An 18,936-nucleotide genomic window follows, 5' to 3' on the forward strand; every position below is an offset into this window, starting at 1 on the left:
CTTTACCTTTCAATACATACTAAGGCATTTTCATTCCAAGGTCGTGTGTGTGTGTGTGTGTGTGTGTGTGTGTGTGTATTTAAAAACTTATATAGATTCAATACCTCAATCACAATTATACTTAGTAATCTAGATAGGTACTTTGTGTATTCTCAGATCATTTGTGCTTTGAACCAGTGCTATTAGAGGCTGGAATAATTTGTAAATAGTTATTTAATGTCCTTTTTAAATTATTTTTCTTCAGTTTTGAAGCTGAAAATATAGTCTGAATGTTTGTCCTTTTTCGATTATTTTCTTAAAATCTGAATAACTGATACCAAATTCATCTTTAGTTCCCAACTAACATATTACCCTTTTCTAGCATTCTTGTCAATGTGTGAAAGTTGGATATAAATAGGATAGAAATATTTGTGTAGGGGTATTTTAACTTACAAAAAAAAGTTAAATTGTTGATATTTGAATCTGGTAATCTCCTTACCCCACCTGCTACCTGCTGCTGGGTTTCTAATCTGGAGAGTCTAGCAGCTATCCCACCATGAATAAGGAACCAGGGAACTGTTTGCACTAATGTCCTATTGCTACTATATCAAACAAGTCTTATGGAGTTAAAACCAAGGCATTGGTGGGGTTGCATTCACTCTGGAGGCTCTAAAGGAGAATCTGTTCCTTTGCCTTTTGCAGCTTCTGGAAGCTGACTACTTTCCTTGTTTTCTATGTGCCATGCACTATATCAGGTGTTAGGTGTATAACAATGAAAAGATAGACAAAAATCCCATCCCTCATGGAGCATAGAGTCTAGCAGCAGCCATGTAGTTCATGGATACAGTCCTACATTTTCTGGAATAAACTCTGGAATATCCCAGATTCAGGGTTCTGTTGTTCTCCTCCTGGCAGTATAGGCAATTGGAGAAGAAAAATCAGTGCTCCCTTTTGAAAAAACAGCCTGCTTCTTGAACCAAGGTCTTTCATACTATTTACATGAAGCCTGTAAGAAGAATATATTAACTTTGGGATAATATAAAAGTATTCTTTTTCTGATATGAAGTATATACCTTATTTCTTCTGTCTGAACTCCACTGGTTCTTATTTTCTTCCTGATCTTTTTGCTTCTCTTCTACATGTTCCTGTCCTAACTTATAAACTACTTTCTGCTTTTCTTTTGACCTGTCTTATAGCTCACCCCATTTCATCCATTGATTCAGAGTTTATCGAATGTCTACTATATGACAGACATTAGTGTTTATGGCTGCTCTTTACCTCTCTTTATCTTTTTTTTCCCCTATCATTCTTCCCATATCCCTCTCCTTCCATTCTGATATACTGTAACTTTAAATTTACTTTCATATATCTCTCCCATTAGCTCACATTGGAGACCCTTTCAGATACAAGTAACCAGTCAATTCAATCAGAAATGAATGATTAGTCTTCTCTCGATTGAACCTAGCTGTAATCTGGGAAAATTGCATTTACAGAATTCTCAGGTAGGTAGTACATGCTCTAGCATTCATCACTTGATGTTTTGTTTTTTTCACAAATACTTGGATCTCCAGGAACCTAATAACCAGCACAATGGCTAGCATAGGAAGTATCTGTGAAATGAATGAGTGCTGTAATCATAGTTCTAAAAGTCGCAAAACCCATGACACAGTGCTGGCCACAGCAAAATCCAGCTATAGTTCCATATTCATATATTTCTCATGTTCTTTTAATAATGGTACAAGTCACTGATTTCCACTTACATTTAGCAAACTTTCACATACTTTTTTTCAAATAAAAACAAATATTAGAAATCAGCAAGATTTGTAGAACAAGAATGCTCAGCAAGTCCCATTTTTTAAAAAGATTTTATTTATTTATACATGAGAGACACACAGAGAGAGAGGGAGGCAGAGACACAGGCAGAAGGAGAAGCAGATTCCATGCAGGGAGCCCTTTGTGGGACTCGATCCCGATCCCGGGATTCCAGGACCACGCCCTGGGCTGAAGGCAGGCTCCAAACTGCTGAGCCACCCAGGGATCCCAGCATGTCCCATTGTAGTATAAGTATACATTCAGAATTGAATTCACAAATTGATCAGTCTATACTTGCACTCACAATTTTACATTGCATGGTAGGTACAAGTACTGCTAAGACATAAACTAAGGCATATTAAAACTTTTAAGAGCTAATTTGAGGAAATATCCATTTGAATTGAGCAGCATTCAGTCTATCAGATAGAAAAGAGCTGCAAGGCTCTGTATAAAATGAACTACTTTAATAGGCAGATGGGAGCAGCAACAGGAAGTTATATTGGGAAAAGTAGGTTGCTTATTGCAAGGTTACTTTCCTTTAGGGGATGACAGGGGTCTATCAGACATATAATCTAACTAGTGCCGATCAGATGATTCCTGATGGACTGATTTAAAATTCCATCTCTAGGAAACCCAAAATAATAATTAAGTTTCAATTTGGGCTATGTTGGGCTTAACATAAGTCACTTCATTTTGGGGCCTATTGTCATATTTTTTTAAGAAGTCCACCTCTTTTGAACAGACTCTCAGCCTAATTGAGAGATGTGATCAAAATTTAAGGCATGAGTGCTACTTCCAGCTACTGAAGTGGAGTGCTCACAGGTGTTTCTTTGTGTGTGTGTGTTGTTAGTTTTTGCTGAATCTGTCCAGTATTCATACATCATGACATCAGGCTCACATTCTTTAACTTGGTCATTCTCTTTGCTCCTTTTCTGACATTCTAATCTTAGAGAAGTCATTTTCTTGGTGATTAGCAGCTGTGAGCATGCGTTTAAAGCTTTTGAGACAATACAGTATACCAGGGAGAGTGCTATGATTATTATAAGCAAGGTAATTCCCAATGTCTGGAGTGTACTTCGGAGCCATGGTTCCTAAGACTCAAACCAATCAGAATCAAAGAAAGTCAAAGAAAGACCCCATTAAAGCTTTCTTAATCCAAGTGAGTTGTTCAATATTCTCATGTAGCTGAGTCTCAACGTCCTCAGAAGTGTCAGTCCAAGTGCAGCATATGATTTGGACCATGGCACAAACACCTTCCTGCTCAGCAGAAAGGTAATCAAGGGCTATCCTATTATCAAAAACAACTCTGTCCAGAGAGTCTGGGGATTTTTGTTGGGCAGCTATTGCTTGAGTAGTCGATTAAGGTATAGGCACTAGAGTTAAGGAGATTTGTCTTCCTGTGCATTAACAAGAAATGCAAGTAGTGAAAGGCAAAAGGAATAAAGACATCCATTGGAGATGAGGATCTTGATCTACAATATTTGGAGAGCTATTTACTTCAAGATGCCATCTACTTCTGGGGAAGAACGTTCTTAGTCAATAATAATTTTAGACCTCCAGCTGATGTGCAGCTCCAAAAGTCTAGGGGAGCTTTTTAAAATTGGGAGTTGTGGACCTAAGGTTCAAGTTCCTAAAGTTTAACTCCTGTCTGGATAGTGAGAGGGGCCTGGTACAGTCCCTTTCAAGGAAGTTCAAGAGTACTCTTTATTCCTAATAATCCCAGAATAGAAGGGTGGGAGAAAATTTGAAATATTAATTTCAAAAATTGTAGCTGATAGACTGGATAATTGAGGAAACTAGCAGAGTTTAGAATCCAGTTCAGTGTAGAGTTATGTAACCAAATCTCAATGACAATAAATTGGACTAGAATTTAGTATTTACAGAGTTGTGTTATAATTTTCTACAGACACATTCATTTTCTCTACAATGGCCCTCATTTCTATCAAAGATAATCCCAGTGAGATTGATTTGTTTGCAAAATAAGTCTAGTCTCATTATACTGGCCTGATTATTTATATGAGCAAAGCAAATATAGTGTTTGACTATATAGGCTCTTTTTAATTCTGCTTTGCTGGAACTTTTCATAAATCTGAGATTGGACTTTCAAAATCATCTCCACACTAAGAAACCAAGCCAAAGACTCACTATCAGGCTTCTGGAATACCTTTAGATTTGGATGAATTACTCTCTTCATGAGGCCCCCCAACATATTCTGAGGTCCATGAGCCTACCAGGAAGTGAACTCGTTTACTCACCAGGTTAGGCTGCTGGGAACAAGGTACTAGGCTGATTTTTCCAAGGAACTTTTTTGACTCCATAAAGTCAACCTTAGTTCTTTAAAGCTGTTTCTTCATATCTGAGTCTATGCATATTCTCAAATGTAACATTCCAGTCAATACATTGGTAGCATAACCATTGTTTCCAGTTGTGCCTAAAAAAACAGATTCTTACTGAGCTTATTCAAATAACTATATTGCCTTGAAAATAAGAACAAAAAATTTTCCAAATTCTGGAGAAATCAGGGAGAGAAAAAAAGTAAATTCTGTTTAAAAAGCTATATTTTACAAAATTCCTCTAATTCATAGATAGCTTAAGAAAAAAGAGAAAAAGTTTTCCTTAAATGTGGATAAAAGAAAACATTAAGGAACCAGCAATGTTTCAAAGAAAAACATTTTTTTAAAGATTATTTATTTATTTATTCATGAGAGACACACACACACACAGAGAGGGGCGGAGACACAGGCTGAGGGAGAAGCAGGCTCCATGCAGGGAGCCCAATGTGGGACTCCATCCCAGGACTCCAGGATCACACCCTGAGCTGAATGCAGCACTAAACCGCTGAGCCACCCGGGCTGTCCAAAGAAAAAACTTTTTTTAAATATAATCATCCTCATCAGTTTATTCATCCTTATGTTATTGTTTTTCTGCTTGAATATTGTTTTTCCAGTGGTTCTGGACATTCTTGCTCCATTCAGTTTTACAATGGTAGTTATCAGAAATCTGTATTCTAGAGTAATTGTCAGATCCTTTTCATGAATCGCCAAAGATGAAAGATGCTTTTGCAAAAGCATCAGAGTAAATAATAACTGTCTGTAAATGGTAAAAGACTTACAAATGTCCAAGGTTAAAGATCTGATGATAGTTCACTATAATAGGGTTATCAACAAAATTTGGTTATTTCTGTGACATATGACATTTTATGGTAATTGCTAGAATTATGACTAATGATATACCAAGATGTATCAGATTTTTAGGAATTTTACATGATTTCTAGATCACTTACATCAATAACTTGCATCCATACAATATAAACTAAGAAATTTTGTCATCATTTATTTAACAATATTCCCCAGGTCAGACACAAAATCTTTGCTTTTTATGTAGATCACCCAATTGCCCCATCCCCCGACACTCACCTCCCCTCCAGCAACCCTCAGTTTGTTTCCTATAGTTAAGTCTCTAATGATTTGCTTCCCTGTTTTTATCTCATTTTATTTTCCCTTCCATTCTCCTATGTTCATTTTTTTGTTTCTTAAATTCCACATATGAGTGAAATCATATGGTATTTGTCTTTCTCTGACATTTCGTTTAGCATGATACACTCTAGTTCCATCTACATCACTGAAAATGGCAAGACTTCATTCTTTTTGATGGCTAATATTCCGTGTTTATATATATATATATATATATATATATAAATATATTCTGTAATTACTGAGTTGTAGGGTAGCTCTATTATGAACTTTTTTAGGAACCTCCATACTGTTTTCCAAAGTGGCTGCACCAGTTTGCATTCCCACCAACAGTGTAAGAGGGTTCCCCTTTCTCTGCATCCTTGCCAATATCTGTTGTTTCCTGAGTTGCTAATTTTCATCATTCTGACTTATTTGAGGTGCTATCCCATTGTGGTTTTGATTAGTATTTCCCTGATGCAGACTGAAGTTGAGCATTTTTTCATGTGTCTATTGCCCATTTGTATGTTTTCTTTGGAGAAATATCTGTTCATGTCTTCTGCCCATTTTTGACTGGATTATTTGTTTTCTGGGTATTGAGTTTGGTAAGTTCTTTAGAGTTTGGATACTGGTCCTTTTTCTGATAAGTCATTTGCAAATATCTTCTTCCACTCCATGGATTTCCTTTTAGTTTTGTTAACTGTTTCCTTTGCTGTGCCAAAGCTTTTTGTATTAAGGAAGAAGTCCCAATAGTTCAATTTTGCTTTTGTTTCCCTTTCCTTTGAAGACATGTCTAGCAAGAAGCTGCTGCAGCTGAGGCCAAAGAGGTTGTTGCCTGTGTTCTCCTCTAAGATTTTGATGGATTCCTGTCTCACATTTAGGGGTTTTGTCCATTCTGAGTTTATTTTTGTGTATGGGGTAAGAAAGAGGTCCAATTTCATTTTTCTGCAAGTATCTGTCCAATTTTCCCAACACTATTTGTTAAAGAGACTTTTTTCCATTAGATATTCTTACTTGATTTGTTAAAGATTAGTTGACCATAGAGTTGAGGGTCCCTTTCTTGGTTCTCTAATTGTTCCATTGATCAATGTGTCTGTTTTTGTGCCAGTACCATACAGTCTTGATGATCACAGCTTTTAATACAGCTTGAAGTCTGGAATTGTGATGCCTCCAGCTTTGGTTTTCATTTTCAACATTCCTTTGGCTATTGAGGGTCTTTTCTGGTTCCATACAAATTTTAGAATTGTTCCAGTTCTGTGAAAAATGCTGAGGGTATCTTGATAGGGATTTCATTGAATGTGTAGATTGCTCTGGGTAGCATGGACATTTGAGCATAGAATGTTTTTCCATTTCTTTTTGACTTCCTCAATTCCTTTCATAAGTGTTCTAGAGTTTTCAGAATATAGATCCTCTGGTTAGGTTTATTCCTAGGTATCAGGTTTATGGTGCAATTGTTAATGAGATCAATTTCTTGATTTCTCTTCTGGCTGTGTCATTGTTAGTGTATATAAATGCGAGTGACTTCTGTGCATTGATTTTATATCTGTGAATTTGCTGAATTCTATCAGTTCTAGCAATTTTGGGGTGGAGTCTTTTGGGTTTTCTAGTAGAGAATCATGTCATCTGCCAAAAGTGAGAGTTTGACTTCTTTGCTGATTCAGATGCCTTTTTTTTTTCCTTTTTGTTGTCTGATTGCTGAGGCTAGGAATTGTAGTACTATGTTGAACAACAGTGGTGAGAATGGACATCCCTGTCATGTTCCTGATCTTAGAGGAAAAGCTTTCAGTTTTTCCCCATTGAGGATGATATTCACTGTGGGTCTTTTATATATGACTTTTCTGATATTGAGCCATGTTCCCTCTATCCCTACACTGCTGAGAGTTTTTTAACCAAGAAAGGATGCTGTATTTTGTCAAATGTTTTTTCTGCATCTATTGAGAGGGTCATATGGTTCTTGTCCTTTCTTTTTTTTTTTTTAATTTTATTTATTTATGATAGTCATCACAGAGAGAGAGAGGCAGAGACATAGGCAGAGGGAGAAGCAGGCTCCATGCAGGGAGCCTGACGTGGGATTCGATCCTGGGTCTCCAGGATCGCGCCCTGGGCCAAAGGCAGGCGCTAAACCGCTGCGCCACCCAGGGATCCCTGTCCTTTCTTTTAATAAAAAGAAGCACAGAAACATGAGTGAATTTTTCTCAGATCTTTACTGTGACAACCTGATAGGACTCCTGGAGGTAAAATTCACAAAAGAATGCAAGTCTCCCTGGCCCCCTTATAATTTTTAGCTCTCAAACTTGTCCACACTGAGTTTCCAGCAATTTATCAATTGCAGATTAAGTTTTTCCAACCCTGTAGTGGTTCCCAAGGAGTTTTCTGCTCCTGGGCCTCTGCTGTAATAAGTTTTTTTTTCCTAGATCTGCCTGTCTCTCTTTGGTTTTTAGTACAGTAGTTTGTTTATGACCTCAGTTCTCTGATGGGTTTAAGCAGAGTTGATTTTCAGTTTTTTATACTTTTTTTCTTATTATTTGGGTGGAAGAAATTATTTCCAAGCTTCTTACATGCCTGTCTGGAATGCAAGGGGATTTTTGAGACATCAGAGATGTGTTTGTGGTACAGAATTTTCATCTCTTGAAAACTGGGTAGAGTAACTATCTTTTTAAAATATAATGTACTTTCTTTTTCTTTTTTAAATATTTTACTTATTTACTTTAGAGAGAGAGAGAATAGTGGGAGGGGCAGAGCAAGATGGAGAAAGGGTTCCAAGCATACTCTGCACTGAGCACAGAGCCCAACCCTAGGCTCTATCCCATGACCCTGAGATCATGACCCAAGCAGAAACCAAGAGTCTGATGATTAACTCACTGCACCACTTGGGTGTCCCACTTTATTTTTCCTTTAAAAGGGTAAAAATTAAGAAGTTTTGGAGCATTAACTTTTTTCCTTTTTTTCCTTTTTCCTCAAAATAGATCCTAAATGCCCAGGAGATGTTGATTTTCATATTAGTGACTGGGATATTAAGACAATAACCAGCTCTTTGAAATTCTACCTCAGGTATGCCTGATACAATTTGAGACTTTGTTTTTCATTGTCGAAATGAAATTAAATGAAATTTGGATGGAGATTGGAGCTTATGTGGTCACAGTATCAGGAGATTAGATAGGATTGCTGAAGAAAAAGAGTGAAAAGGATTTCCATGAAAAAAGAATGTGCATTAGAAGACCTTTAATCCGGGAATTTAGGCAAGTGAAGCATCAAAATAGAAGAATTATTATTGAAAAATGATTTCTTGGAGAAAATGTTTATTTTTAAAATCATACCCTTAAATTAATGGAAATTTTGCCGTTGTGCACAGAGTGATGTCACAATGTGACAACAGAACATAGGATAATTCAAGTTTGTTAACATGTATTGTTGAAAAAAAAAAACATGTATTGTTGAATAATTATTTTGAAATATTAAATTGTATTTATACAAACATAATATGTGTTCATGTGTTATGTGTCATATTTCATGCTTTATTCTATATAATAGAAATTCTTAAAAAACCAGGAAAATACAACCATACAAATGTTAGAACTGAATGAAATGACAATAATAGGAAAACAAAATTTACCTTAGCAGCAAAATTTGATGATGCACAGTGGTAATAAATATATCGTTTAGTTCAATGGCATAAATTTATATTATGCAAAATTATTTGGGACATATACTTTTTTAGGGGGGACATATACTTTTTAAACTCATTCATTTCTTACCATTCTTTATGTCCAATGGTATGTACCATAATTTATTTACTAAATGTCTTTTTTTTTTCAATTATTTTACTCTTTGGGAATTTAGGATAGATACTTGAATATCATTAATCCAAAAGAAGTTGGGTCCCGTATATTGCTGTTAAATGACCTTCTGCTATAGTATCATCTTAGAACTTTATATAAACATGAATGCTCTTTCCAGGAGTGTTTATCTGGCATCTGCAAAGAAGAAATGTACTATTGTTAGAGGGTTTATTCTGTGCTAAGCAGTGTTTTAGTTGTTCACATTGATTATATATATATGTATATATTTACAATCGTATTACAGTAGGTGGTATCATACTAATTTTACAGATGAGGAAATTGACAGTAGGCATTGGTTCTGCCCAGCATTGACAGTAATGCTGGGCAGTAGGCATATGGTTCTGAATAGATATGGTCTCTGGATTTTAAAAGGTTATAATCCAGTTAGGAGGGCAGAAAAAAAACAAATAATCATACAAATATAACAAACCATAATAAGTACTCTGAAGAAAAGGTGCAAGGTGCTATGAAGGCATATATTCTGGTTGTTGTTTGAACTGAGGTTTGAATTATAACTTGGAGTTAGCTGAGAGGAGGCAGTTCCAGACAGAGAGAATTGAATATGCAAAGGCCTTGAAGCACAAGAGAGAATGACACCATCAAGAAACCACATCTACCAGTATAGACAGAGTATTGACAGAGCGAGGGAGAGATATTAAGAGCCAGATCATGCAAGATCATATGGGTCATTGTAAGAATTGGAGTCGGATTTATTTTAAAAGGAATGAGAATGAATTGAGAGATTCTAAGCAGATTACATGATGAGATTTTCATTAAAAAATAGAGATTGCTCGGGATCGAATCCCACATCGGGCTCCCGGTGCATGGAGCCTGCTTCTCCCTCTGCTTGTGTCTCTGCCTCTCTCTCTCTCTCTCTCTCTCTCTGACTATCATAAATAAATAAATAAATAAATTTTAAAAAAATTAAAAAAAAATAGAGATCTATTAGAGGGAATCAAAATAGGTAGAGGTAGAAACCAATTAGTAGGCTATTGCTGTGGTCCATGAAAGAAATGATGCTTCTGCTTGAGCTAGGGAGTAGCAGTATAGATTGTGGAAGTAAGCATATTCAAGAAATTTAATGAATAAATTTATATCTGAGAATGGGAGATGGAGATCAAGGAGTTACGTCCATGTTTCTGGCCCATACATCCAAATGGTGGCCATACATTTACAGATTTGAGAAACAGAAGAAAAAGACTAGATGTAAGTGAGATGACAAGTTGGGCTTTAGATATGTCAAATTTGGGTTCCCTGAAGAAATTGGGGCAAGATATTAAGTCAGCAACTACCTATATGAGAATGAATTCAGAGAAGAATTTTGAGCTTGAGCTAAAGATTTGTGAATCATTGATAATATAGATGATAATTGGAAGGCAGGAGCTTGATGAGATTGCCTAATAGGCAGATACTTCATGCCTTCTTCTCCAAGCTTCAGTATATGAAGTAATATACACTCAGGGTCTCTACTTCTTAACTTCCCAGTTTGCTCCCATTTCAATCTCCCTCCCAACTCTGCTCTACTGCCACTGCTCTTGCCAAGATCACTAGTTATTCCCTCAATTATAAACACAATGGACAATTATCAGTCTTTAACTTACTTGAAGTTTTTTTTTTTTTTTGTAGCATTTGAAGCTGTTAACAAGTCCTCCTTGAAACTTTCTCCTCTTTTGGATTCTACTTTATCACTTGCTTTTGGCTTTCCTCATACCTTTTTGGCCATTTTTAGCAGTCTTCTTTGTGAACTTTCTACCTGATATTTCCCAGGATTCTCTTCTCTTTTTACTATAACAGAGGGATGTAAAATTCAAATATCCACAGGGACCAGGACATGAAAAATGAATGAAGTGGAGTACTTTCATATTAAAACATTGCTTATTGAACCTGTATTTGCATGATGGTCCCTTTGTTTATATATAATCAGCAATATTATTTACTTCCACAAATAACCATATAGGCCCAATATAGCCAGATCTTTCAATTTTTTCAAGAGAGGGAGAAAATACAGATTTTTATGTGAAATACCTCAATTTCTTATAGTCTGATAATGATACAATTCCATTTCTTTTTTATATACTATTCTGGACAAATAATACATGGAGAGCCTCATGTAGCTGTTGGCTATGAGTTGGCCATCTCTCCTTGAGCAGTGGTATCTGTTCTGTGGTTTTAACCATTCACCTAGGTTTGTGATTTTCTTATTTACTTCTCAGATCTGGAAGGGCATTCTATCCATCTACCTAATAGACCTCTCCCTTTGGTTACCCCAAAAGTCCCTCTGGCTTAGCATCTCCACTTCCTTCTGAATCCATTTCTGTTCCATCCAGTATCCCAAATCAGATGACTTCTCCCTCACCAGTATACCCAATCATTTAAAGAAGTTCTGTCTTTAATGTCTTTTAAATAATTTACTTCATCATTTCTTTCTATCTCCGATGCCACTATTTTTGTTTAGGCCTTTATTATCTCTTAACTGCTACAATAATAGCAGTGGGAAACAGTAAGTATAACAGTGATTAAGAGCATAGACTCAGGACAGACTGCCTAGTTCTGTCACTTACTGGCTATATGAGGCCTTGGATGAATTATTTAACTTTTCTGAACTTCAGTTTCCCCATTTATAAAATGGAGATAATAGCAATATGTTACATGGTTGTCATGAGGATTAAAATAGTAAATAAATATATGCAAATCACTTAGAACAGTGAAGCATTTACTATTATTATAAGGGGATTATATTTTTTTCCGAGCCACCACCACCTAACTTTATTTTATCATCACATTCATCCTTTTACATTGCAAATTTTGTATATGGCATGCTTCTCAACTAGACTGTTAGCTCCTTGAAGGTTTGGGGTCTATCTTACTCATCTCTGGATCCCAAATATCTGGCACAATCTCAAGTAATGTAGGTGCTCAGCCAATATTTTTTTTTTTACTAAATAAAGAAATCTTTTGGGCCTCAATTTTCTCCTCTTATATTAAACTGGGATTTGGATAACTGCTCCATCTCACAGTTTGAAAACTAAGGAACTATCAAACTGTGAGGACTTTATAGCAGCATTCAGAGTGGGTCCACTATGGAATTTTTCAGGACTGGTTTGTGACTCCTTTCACTTTTGGGAATTAATTACAGACCTTGCCAGACCAATTGGCCTATACTTTTGCAGGTATTTTATTGAATTACTAGTAAGTAACTAGTAACTAACATTCCTCTGACAAAGTTTCAGGTAACTAACATCCCTCTGACAAAGTTTCAGGTGAAGAGAGAAATGCATGTAGTCACACTAAGCAATAGGGATCAGAAACTTAAGCCTTGCTGCCCGCGGAACTGAAAATACAATGCCTGGTTATTTCCTCCCCAAAGGAACTTACAGTCTTCATTAATTTCAGGAATCTTTCTGAACCTGTCATGACCTATAGACTTCACAAAGATCTGGTCTCTGCTGCCAGTAAGTATTTATGTTACTAGTTAATTGTGTTGTCTTCACTTCTTAATGATGTTCACGGCAATGAACCTAGAAAATTTCTTGAGAGAAAGTGAGGGGGGAAAAACAAACCTATCCATAGATTTCATCCACTTCCAAGTGAGAGTATTCTTGCTTGCTGTCTAGCTAAAGTGTTTCACTATTTTCCATAAATCAATGTAGGTTGAGTAAATTGGAGAAAACTGGCTAACATGAGGGATGTGACAGATGAGAAGGCTTTATCAACTGTGCCTCTTTCATCAGAACAAGAAGAGCATTGGCTCACATAACTAGGGAACAGCAAAATGGTTCCATTATAGTTGCTGTTTTAGCTTTTTTCATAACTTTTCCTTTTCAAATGCTTTCCATTTGTGCTGTGAATGAATTATTACTCCTAATCTATTAGTGCTAGAATCATATTTTCTAGATGATAAAACTGAAAGTGAAGGTGAAGCATTCCACAAGGAATAAGGCATATAGAATCAACCCAAAACTTGGCAGCTGAAGAAGTATTAAAAGTTTTGGCTAAAGCCACTGTATGAGTATCCCTCCCTATCTCTACATGGCCCTTCTACTACTCTGTGCTGTCTGTGGTGTGCAGGAAAATATTCAGAGGACTTGACCTCATAATGAATTGTTGTTGAGGAATGGGACCTTTGATCCTTACTCTGAGCTGTCTCAGTGATTTTTACATAAACCTAGAGGTAGCAGTATATGTCCCAGCACCACAAAAAGATGGATGGGCAAGAGTTTCCAATGGAAGTTTACATGTGGAACTTTAGAACATCCTGATGTACCTAGAACTATGACTTCCTCAGAAATGGTCTTATGTTCTTGTCTTTCTGATCTCTCTTCTTTTTGTTTTTCATTTTTTCTAGGCCTATTTCTTTGTTTTTATCCCTCTTTTTGCATTTTGGTCTCTTTGTCTTTCTCTCCATCTCAGTGTCTTTTTTTTCTTGGTCTCTCATTGCCATTGTTTCTCTGTACCTGTTTATCTCTGTTTCATTTCATCTCTCTGTGTTTCTGATTGTGTGTGTGTGTGTGTGTGTGTGTGTGTGTATGTTTGTGTGTATATATGAAAGTTTGATTGATCCAGTTGCCCAAAAGGCAAAACTATCTCTCTCTGTTCTCTCTCAGAGTCTGACAACCTGGATTACCGCCTGGGAGCCATTCACTCCCTGGTATATAAGCTACCTGAAAAGAACCGAGAGATGCTGGAACTTCTTATAAGACATTTGGTCAAGTAAGTAGCTTCTGGGTTTTCAGGAAGAGTTTCTATTAGAGGACTGGCCGACAGGGTAGAACTGCAGAGAAAGTGTCTGTCAGATCATTAAATCCCAGCTACCAGCTGTTTTATTCTTGACAAGCTGAATGCTCTATAAAGAAGGTGATTTTGCCTTGATCCTTATATATGTCCTCCCAGAGTCATTATGCATGAGTTAAAGAGTAATATTAGGTAAAGTGGGCAGAACGCACAGTTTGCAGTCAGATAAACTTGGTTTTAAATTCCAGGTATACCATTTATTTAGCTGCATAATCTTAGATAAACCTCTCTTAGCCTCTCTCTGTTCAGTCATCCGTAAAATGAAAATAGTATTGCAGGATTGTTTTATGGATGTGAATTAACACAGATAAAGTGCATAGCACATAGGAGATTCTCAAGAAATGGGACTTATTATTAAGATGGTGGTCAACTGTTTGCTTGGGTATGGCAGGGAGAAAAGACAGTATTAGAGAGAGTAGGCCTAGTGATGAACTGGTGAGTTTAAGTGGTGTGGGTGGTTCTTTTTGGACAGAGGATTCAAATTTGTAGATAAAGATGAATTAACTTAACTTATAAAAGGCCAGCAACTGGCTCTTATGAAGCAGTATGGTGTAGCAGAAAGCACTCTGACTATGGATTAGCAAATCTGGGTTCTGGTGTCAGTTCTGCTACTAGGTTTCTTGACAATCATGGGAAGGTCACTCTCAAGGCATCTCCTGGTATATATTAAAAAGTACAAAATGAGACAACAAGCTTAGAAAAATTGCAATGAATTTTACATGTGTCTATTTTTCAAAATAAAGCCATCATCATGCAAAAATGCAGTAATCAAACGTTTTGGAGAATATCTCAAATACCTAAACTTGGAGCCCTTAGTGAAAGTGAGACTCCAGGCTAAATGGTCCTCCTGGCCTCCCCCTGTGATAAATTTTACATCTCTGGATCTCAGGTTTTGCTGTGACATAATGAGACATCACAAATATTCAATGCAGCTCTCACATTCTATGTTTTTTTTAATGCTTCTATAACAAACGAGCATAAAAGACACAATGTAGATAAATAGGCAGAGTTAAGAAGAGGATGCCTTTTATATTTATTGTCAGTATTTGTAATTTGGGCTAATAAAGATCATTAAGAGGCAATTTCTTCCCAAAATTTGTGATATTCTCAGTGAAAGTACAAAAATCAGCACATAATCATTTTTATATTAATTTGAAGTTGCCCTAGGGGAAAGAGAAATTGGGTTTGAGTTCCACATTATCACTGATTCTTTTTCTTTTTAATTTTTTAAAATAGAGTTCAATTTGCCAACATATAGCATAACACACAGTGCTCATCCTGCCAAGTGCCCCCCTCAGTGCCCATCACCCAGTCACCCCAACCACCCACCCACCTCCCCTACCACTACCCCTTGTCCATTTCCCAGAAGTAGGTGTCTCTCATATTTTGTCACCCTCACTGATATTTTCACTCATTTTTTTCTGCTTTCCCTTTATTCCCTTTCACTAAATGTTATATTCCCCAAATGAATGAGATCATATAATGTTTGTCCTTTTCCAATTGATTTATCTCACTCAGCATAATACTCTCCAGGTCCATCCACGTCGAAGCAAATGGTGGGTATTTGTCATTTCTAAAGGCTGAGTAATATTCCATTGTATACATGGACCACATCTTCTTTATCCATTCATCTTTCGATGGATACCGAGGCTCCTTCCACAGTTTGGATATTGCGGACATTGCTGCTATAAACATTGGGATGCAGGTGTCTCGGCGTTTCACTGCATATGTATCTTTGGGGTAAATCCCCAGCAGTGCAATTGCTGGGTCGTAGGGCAGATCTATTTTTAACTCTTTGAGGAACCTCCATACAGTTTTCCAGAGTGGCTGCACCAGTTCACATTCCCACCAACAGGACAAGAGGGTTCACCTTTCTCCACTTCCTCTCCAACATTTGTTGTTTCCTGTCTTTTTAATTTTCACCATTCTCACTGGTGTGAGGTGGTATCTCATTGTGGTTTTGATTGGTATTTCCCTGATGGCCAGTCATGCGGAGCATTTTCTCATGTGCTTGTTGGCCATGCTCTAAATCTTCCTCTGTGAGATTTCTGTTCATGTCTTTTGCCCATTTCATGATTGGATTGTTTGTTTCTTTGCTGTTGAGTTTAATAAGTTCCTTATAGATCTTGGATACTAGCCCTTTATCTGCTACGTCATTTGCAAATATCTTCTCCCATTCGGTAGGTTGTCTTTGAGTTTTGTTGACTGTTTCTTTGCTGTGCAGAAGCTTCTAATCTTGATGAAATACCAATAATTCTTTCTTGCTTTTGTTTCTCTTGCCTTCATGGATGTAGCTTGCAAGAAGTTGCTGTGGACAAGTTCAAAAAGAGTGTTGCTTGTGTTCTCCTCTAGGATATTGATGGAATCTTGTCTCACATTTAGATCTTTCATCCATTTTGAGTTTATCTTTGTGTATGGTGAAAGAGAGTGGTCTAGTTTCATTCTTCTGCATGTGGATGTCCAATTTTTGCAGGACCATTTATTATAGAGAATGTCTTTTTTCCAGTGGATAGTCTTTCCTGCTTTGTCGAATATTAGTTGACCATAAAGGTGAGGGTCCACTTCTGAATTTTCTGTTCTGTTCCATTGATCTATGTGTCTGTTTTTGTGCCAGTACCACACTGTCTTGATGACCACAGCTTTGTAGTACAACCTGAAATCTGGCATTGTGATGCCCCCAGCTATGGTTTTCTTTTTTAATATTCCCCTGGCTATTCGGGGTCTTTTCTGATTCCACACAAATCTTAAGATGATTTGTTCCAACTATCTGAAGAAAGTCCATGGTATTTTGATAGGGATTGCATTAATCGTGTAAGTTGCCCTGGGTAGCATTGACATTTTCACAATATTAATTCCTCCAATCCATGAGCATGGAATATTTTTCCATCTCTTTGTGTCTTCCTCAATGTCTTACAGAAGTTTTCTGTAGTTTTTAGGGTATAGATCCTTTACCTCTTCAGTTAGGTGTATTCCTAGGTATCTTCTGCTTTTGGTGCAATTTTCAATGGGATTGACTCCTTCATTTCTCTTTCTTCAGTCTCATTGTTAGTGTATAGAAATGCCACTGAATTCTGGGCATTGATTGTGTATCCTGACACACTGCCAAATTGCTGTCAGTTCTAGCAATCTTAGGGAGGAGTCTTTTGGGTTTTCTCTGTACACTATCCTGTCATCTGCGAAAAGGGAGAGTTTGGCTTCTTCTTTGCCAATTTGAATGCCTTTTATTTCTTTTTGTTGCCTGATTGCTGAGGCTAGGACTTCTAGTACTCTGTTGAATAGCAGTGGTGAGAGTGGACATCCCTGTTATGTTCCTGATCTTAGGGGAAAGGCTCTCAATGCTTCCCCATTGAGAATGATATTTTTTGTGGGCCTTTCGTAGGTGGACTTTAAGATGCTAAGGAATGTTCCCTCTATCCCTACACTCTGAAGAGTTTTGATCAGGAATGGATACTGTATTTTGTCAAATGCTTTCTCTGCATCTATTGAGAGGATCATATGCTTCTTGTGTTTTCTCTTGCTCATATGATCTATCACAGTGATTGTTTTACGAGTGTTGAACCACACTTGCATCCTGGGGATAAATCCCGCTTGGTCATGGTGAATAATCTTCTTAATGTATTGTTGGATCCTATTGGCTAGTACCTTGTTGAGAATTTTTGCATATGTGTACCTCAGGGATATTGATCTATAATTCTCCTTTTTGGTGGGGTCTTTGGTTTTGGAATTAAGGTGATGCTGGCCTCATAAATTGAGTTTGGAAGTATTCTATCTCTTTCTGTCTTTCGGAACAGCTTTAGTAGAATAGGTATGGTTTCTTATTTAAACGTTTGATAGGATTCCCCAGGGAAGCCATCTTCCCCTGGACTTTTGTGTCTTGGGAGGTTTTGGATGACTGCTTCAATTTCCTCCCTGGTTATCAGCCTGTTCAGCCTGTTCAGGTTTTCTATTTCTTCCTGTTCCAGTTTTGGTCGTTTGTGGTTTTCCAGAAATGTGTCCATTTCTTCTAGATTGCCTAATTTATTGGCGTATTGCTGCTCATAATAAGTTTTTAAAATCGTTTTTATTTCCTTGGTGTTGGTGGTGATCTCTCCCTTCTCATTCATGATTTTATTAATTTGAGCCTTTTCTCTCTTCTTTTTAATAAGGCTGGCTAATTTTTTCTCTATCTTACTAATCCTTTCAAAGAATAAAAAAAAAAAAAAAAAAAAAAAACAAAGAACCAACTCCTGGTTCTGTTAATCTGTTCCACACTTCTTCTGGTCTCTATTTCATTGAGTTCTGCTCCAGCATTTATTAACTCTCTTCTTTGCTGGGTGAACGTTTTATTTGCTGTAATTTCTCCAGCTCCTTTAGGTGCAAGGTTAGCTTTTGCATTTGAGTTATTTCCAGTTTTTGAATGGATGCTTGTATTGCGATATATTACCCCCTCAGGACTGCTTTTGCTGTATCCCAAAGATTTGAACGGTTGTATCTTCATTCTCATTATTTTCCATGAATCTTTTTAATTCTTCTCTGATTTTCAGGCTGACCCATTCATCTTTTAGCAGTATGGTCTTTAAACTCCACGAATTTGAAATCCTTCCAAACTTCTTCTTGTGGTTTTGTTCTAGTTTCAAAGCATTATGGTCAGAAAACATGCAGGGGACGATCCCAATCTTTTGGTATTGGTTAAGACCTGATTTGTGACCCAGTATGTCATCTATTCTGGAGAAAGTTCCATGTGCCCGTGAGAAGAATGTGTATTCAGTTGGGTTTGGATGTAAAGTTCTGTAAATATCTGTGAAATCCTTCTGGTCCAGTGTATCATTTAAAGCTCTTGTGTCTTTGGAGATATTGTGCTTAAAAGATCTTTGGATTACAGAAAGTGCTGTGTTCAAGTCACCAAGTATAAGTGTATTATTATCTATGTCTTAACTTTGGTTTTTAATTGATTGCTACACCTGGCAGCTCCCACATTCGGGACATAAATAGTCATGATTGTTAGGTCCTCTTGTTGGATAGATCCTTTAAGTATTATATACTGTCCCTCTTTATCTCTTATTACCGTCTTTGGGATAAACTTT

The 18,936-nt window shown here is 36.9% G+C and overlaps 1 protein-coding gene across 5 annotated transcripts in view; it reads left to right on the forward strand.

Moving 5' to 3' along the window:
* The window catches only part of OPHN1 (oligophrenin 1), a 526,199-nt gene that overhangs the window by 397,090 nt on the left and 110,173 nt on the right, over window positions 1-18,936 (forward strand). For all 5 annotated transcript variants that reach the window (XM_072817292.1, XM_072817295.1, XM_072817294.1 and 2 more), the window contains 3 exons: window positions 8,210-8,294; window positions 12,476-12,534; window positions 13,687-13,792. In XM_072817292.1, the coding sequence (XP_072673393.1) occupies window positions 8,210-8,294; window positions 12,476-12,534; window positions 13,687-13,792 (250 nt within the window). The remainder of the gene's footprint in view (window positions 1-8,209; window positions 8,295-12,475; window positions 12,535-13,686; window positions 13,793-18,936) is intronic.

This window comes from Canis lupus, chromosome X (genome assembly GCF_048164855.1).
Source record: "Canis lupus baileyi chromosome X, mCanLup2.hap1, whole genome shotgun sequence".
NCBI lineage: Eukaryota > Metazoa > Chordata > Mammalia > Carnivora > Canidae > Canis > Canis lupus.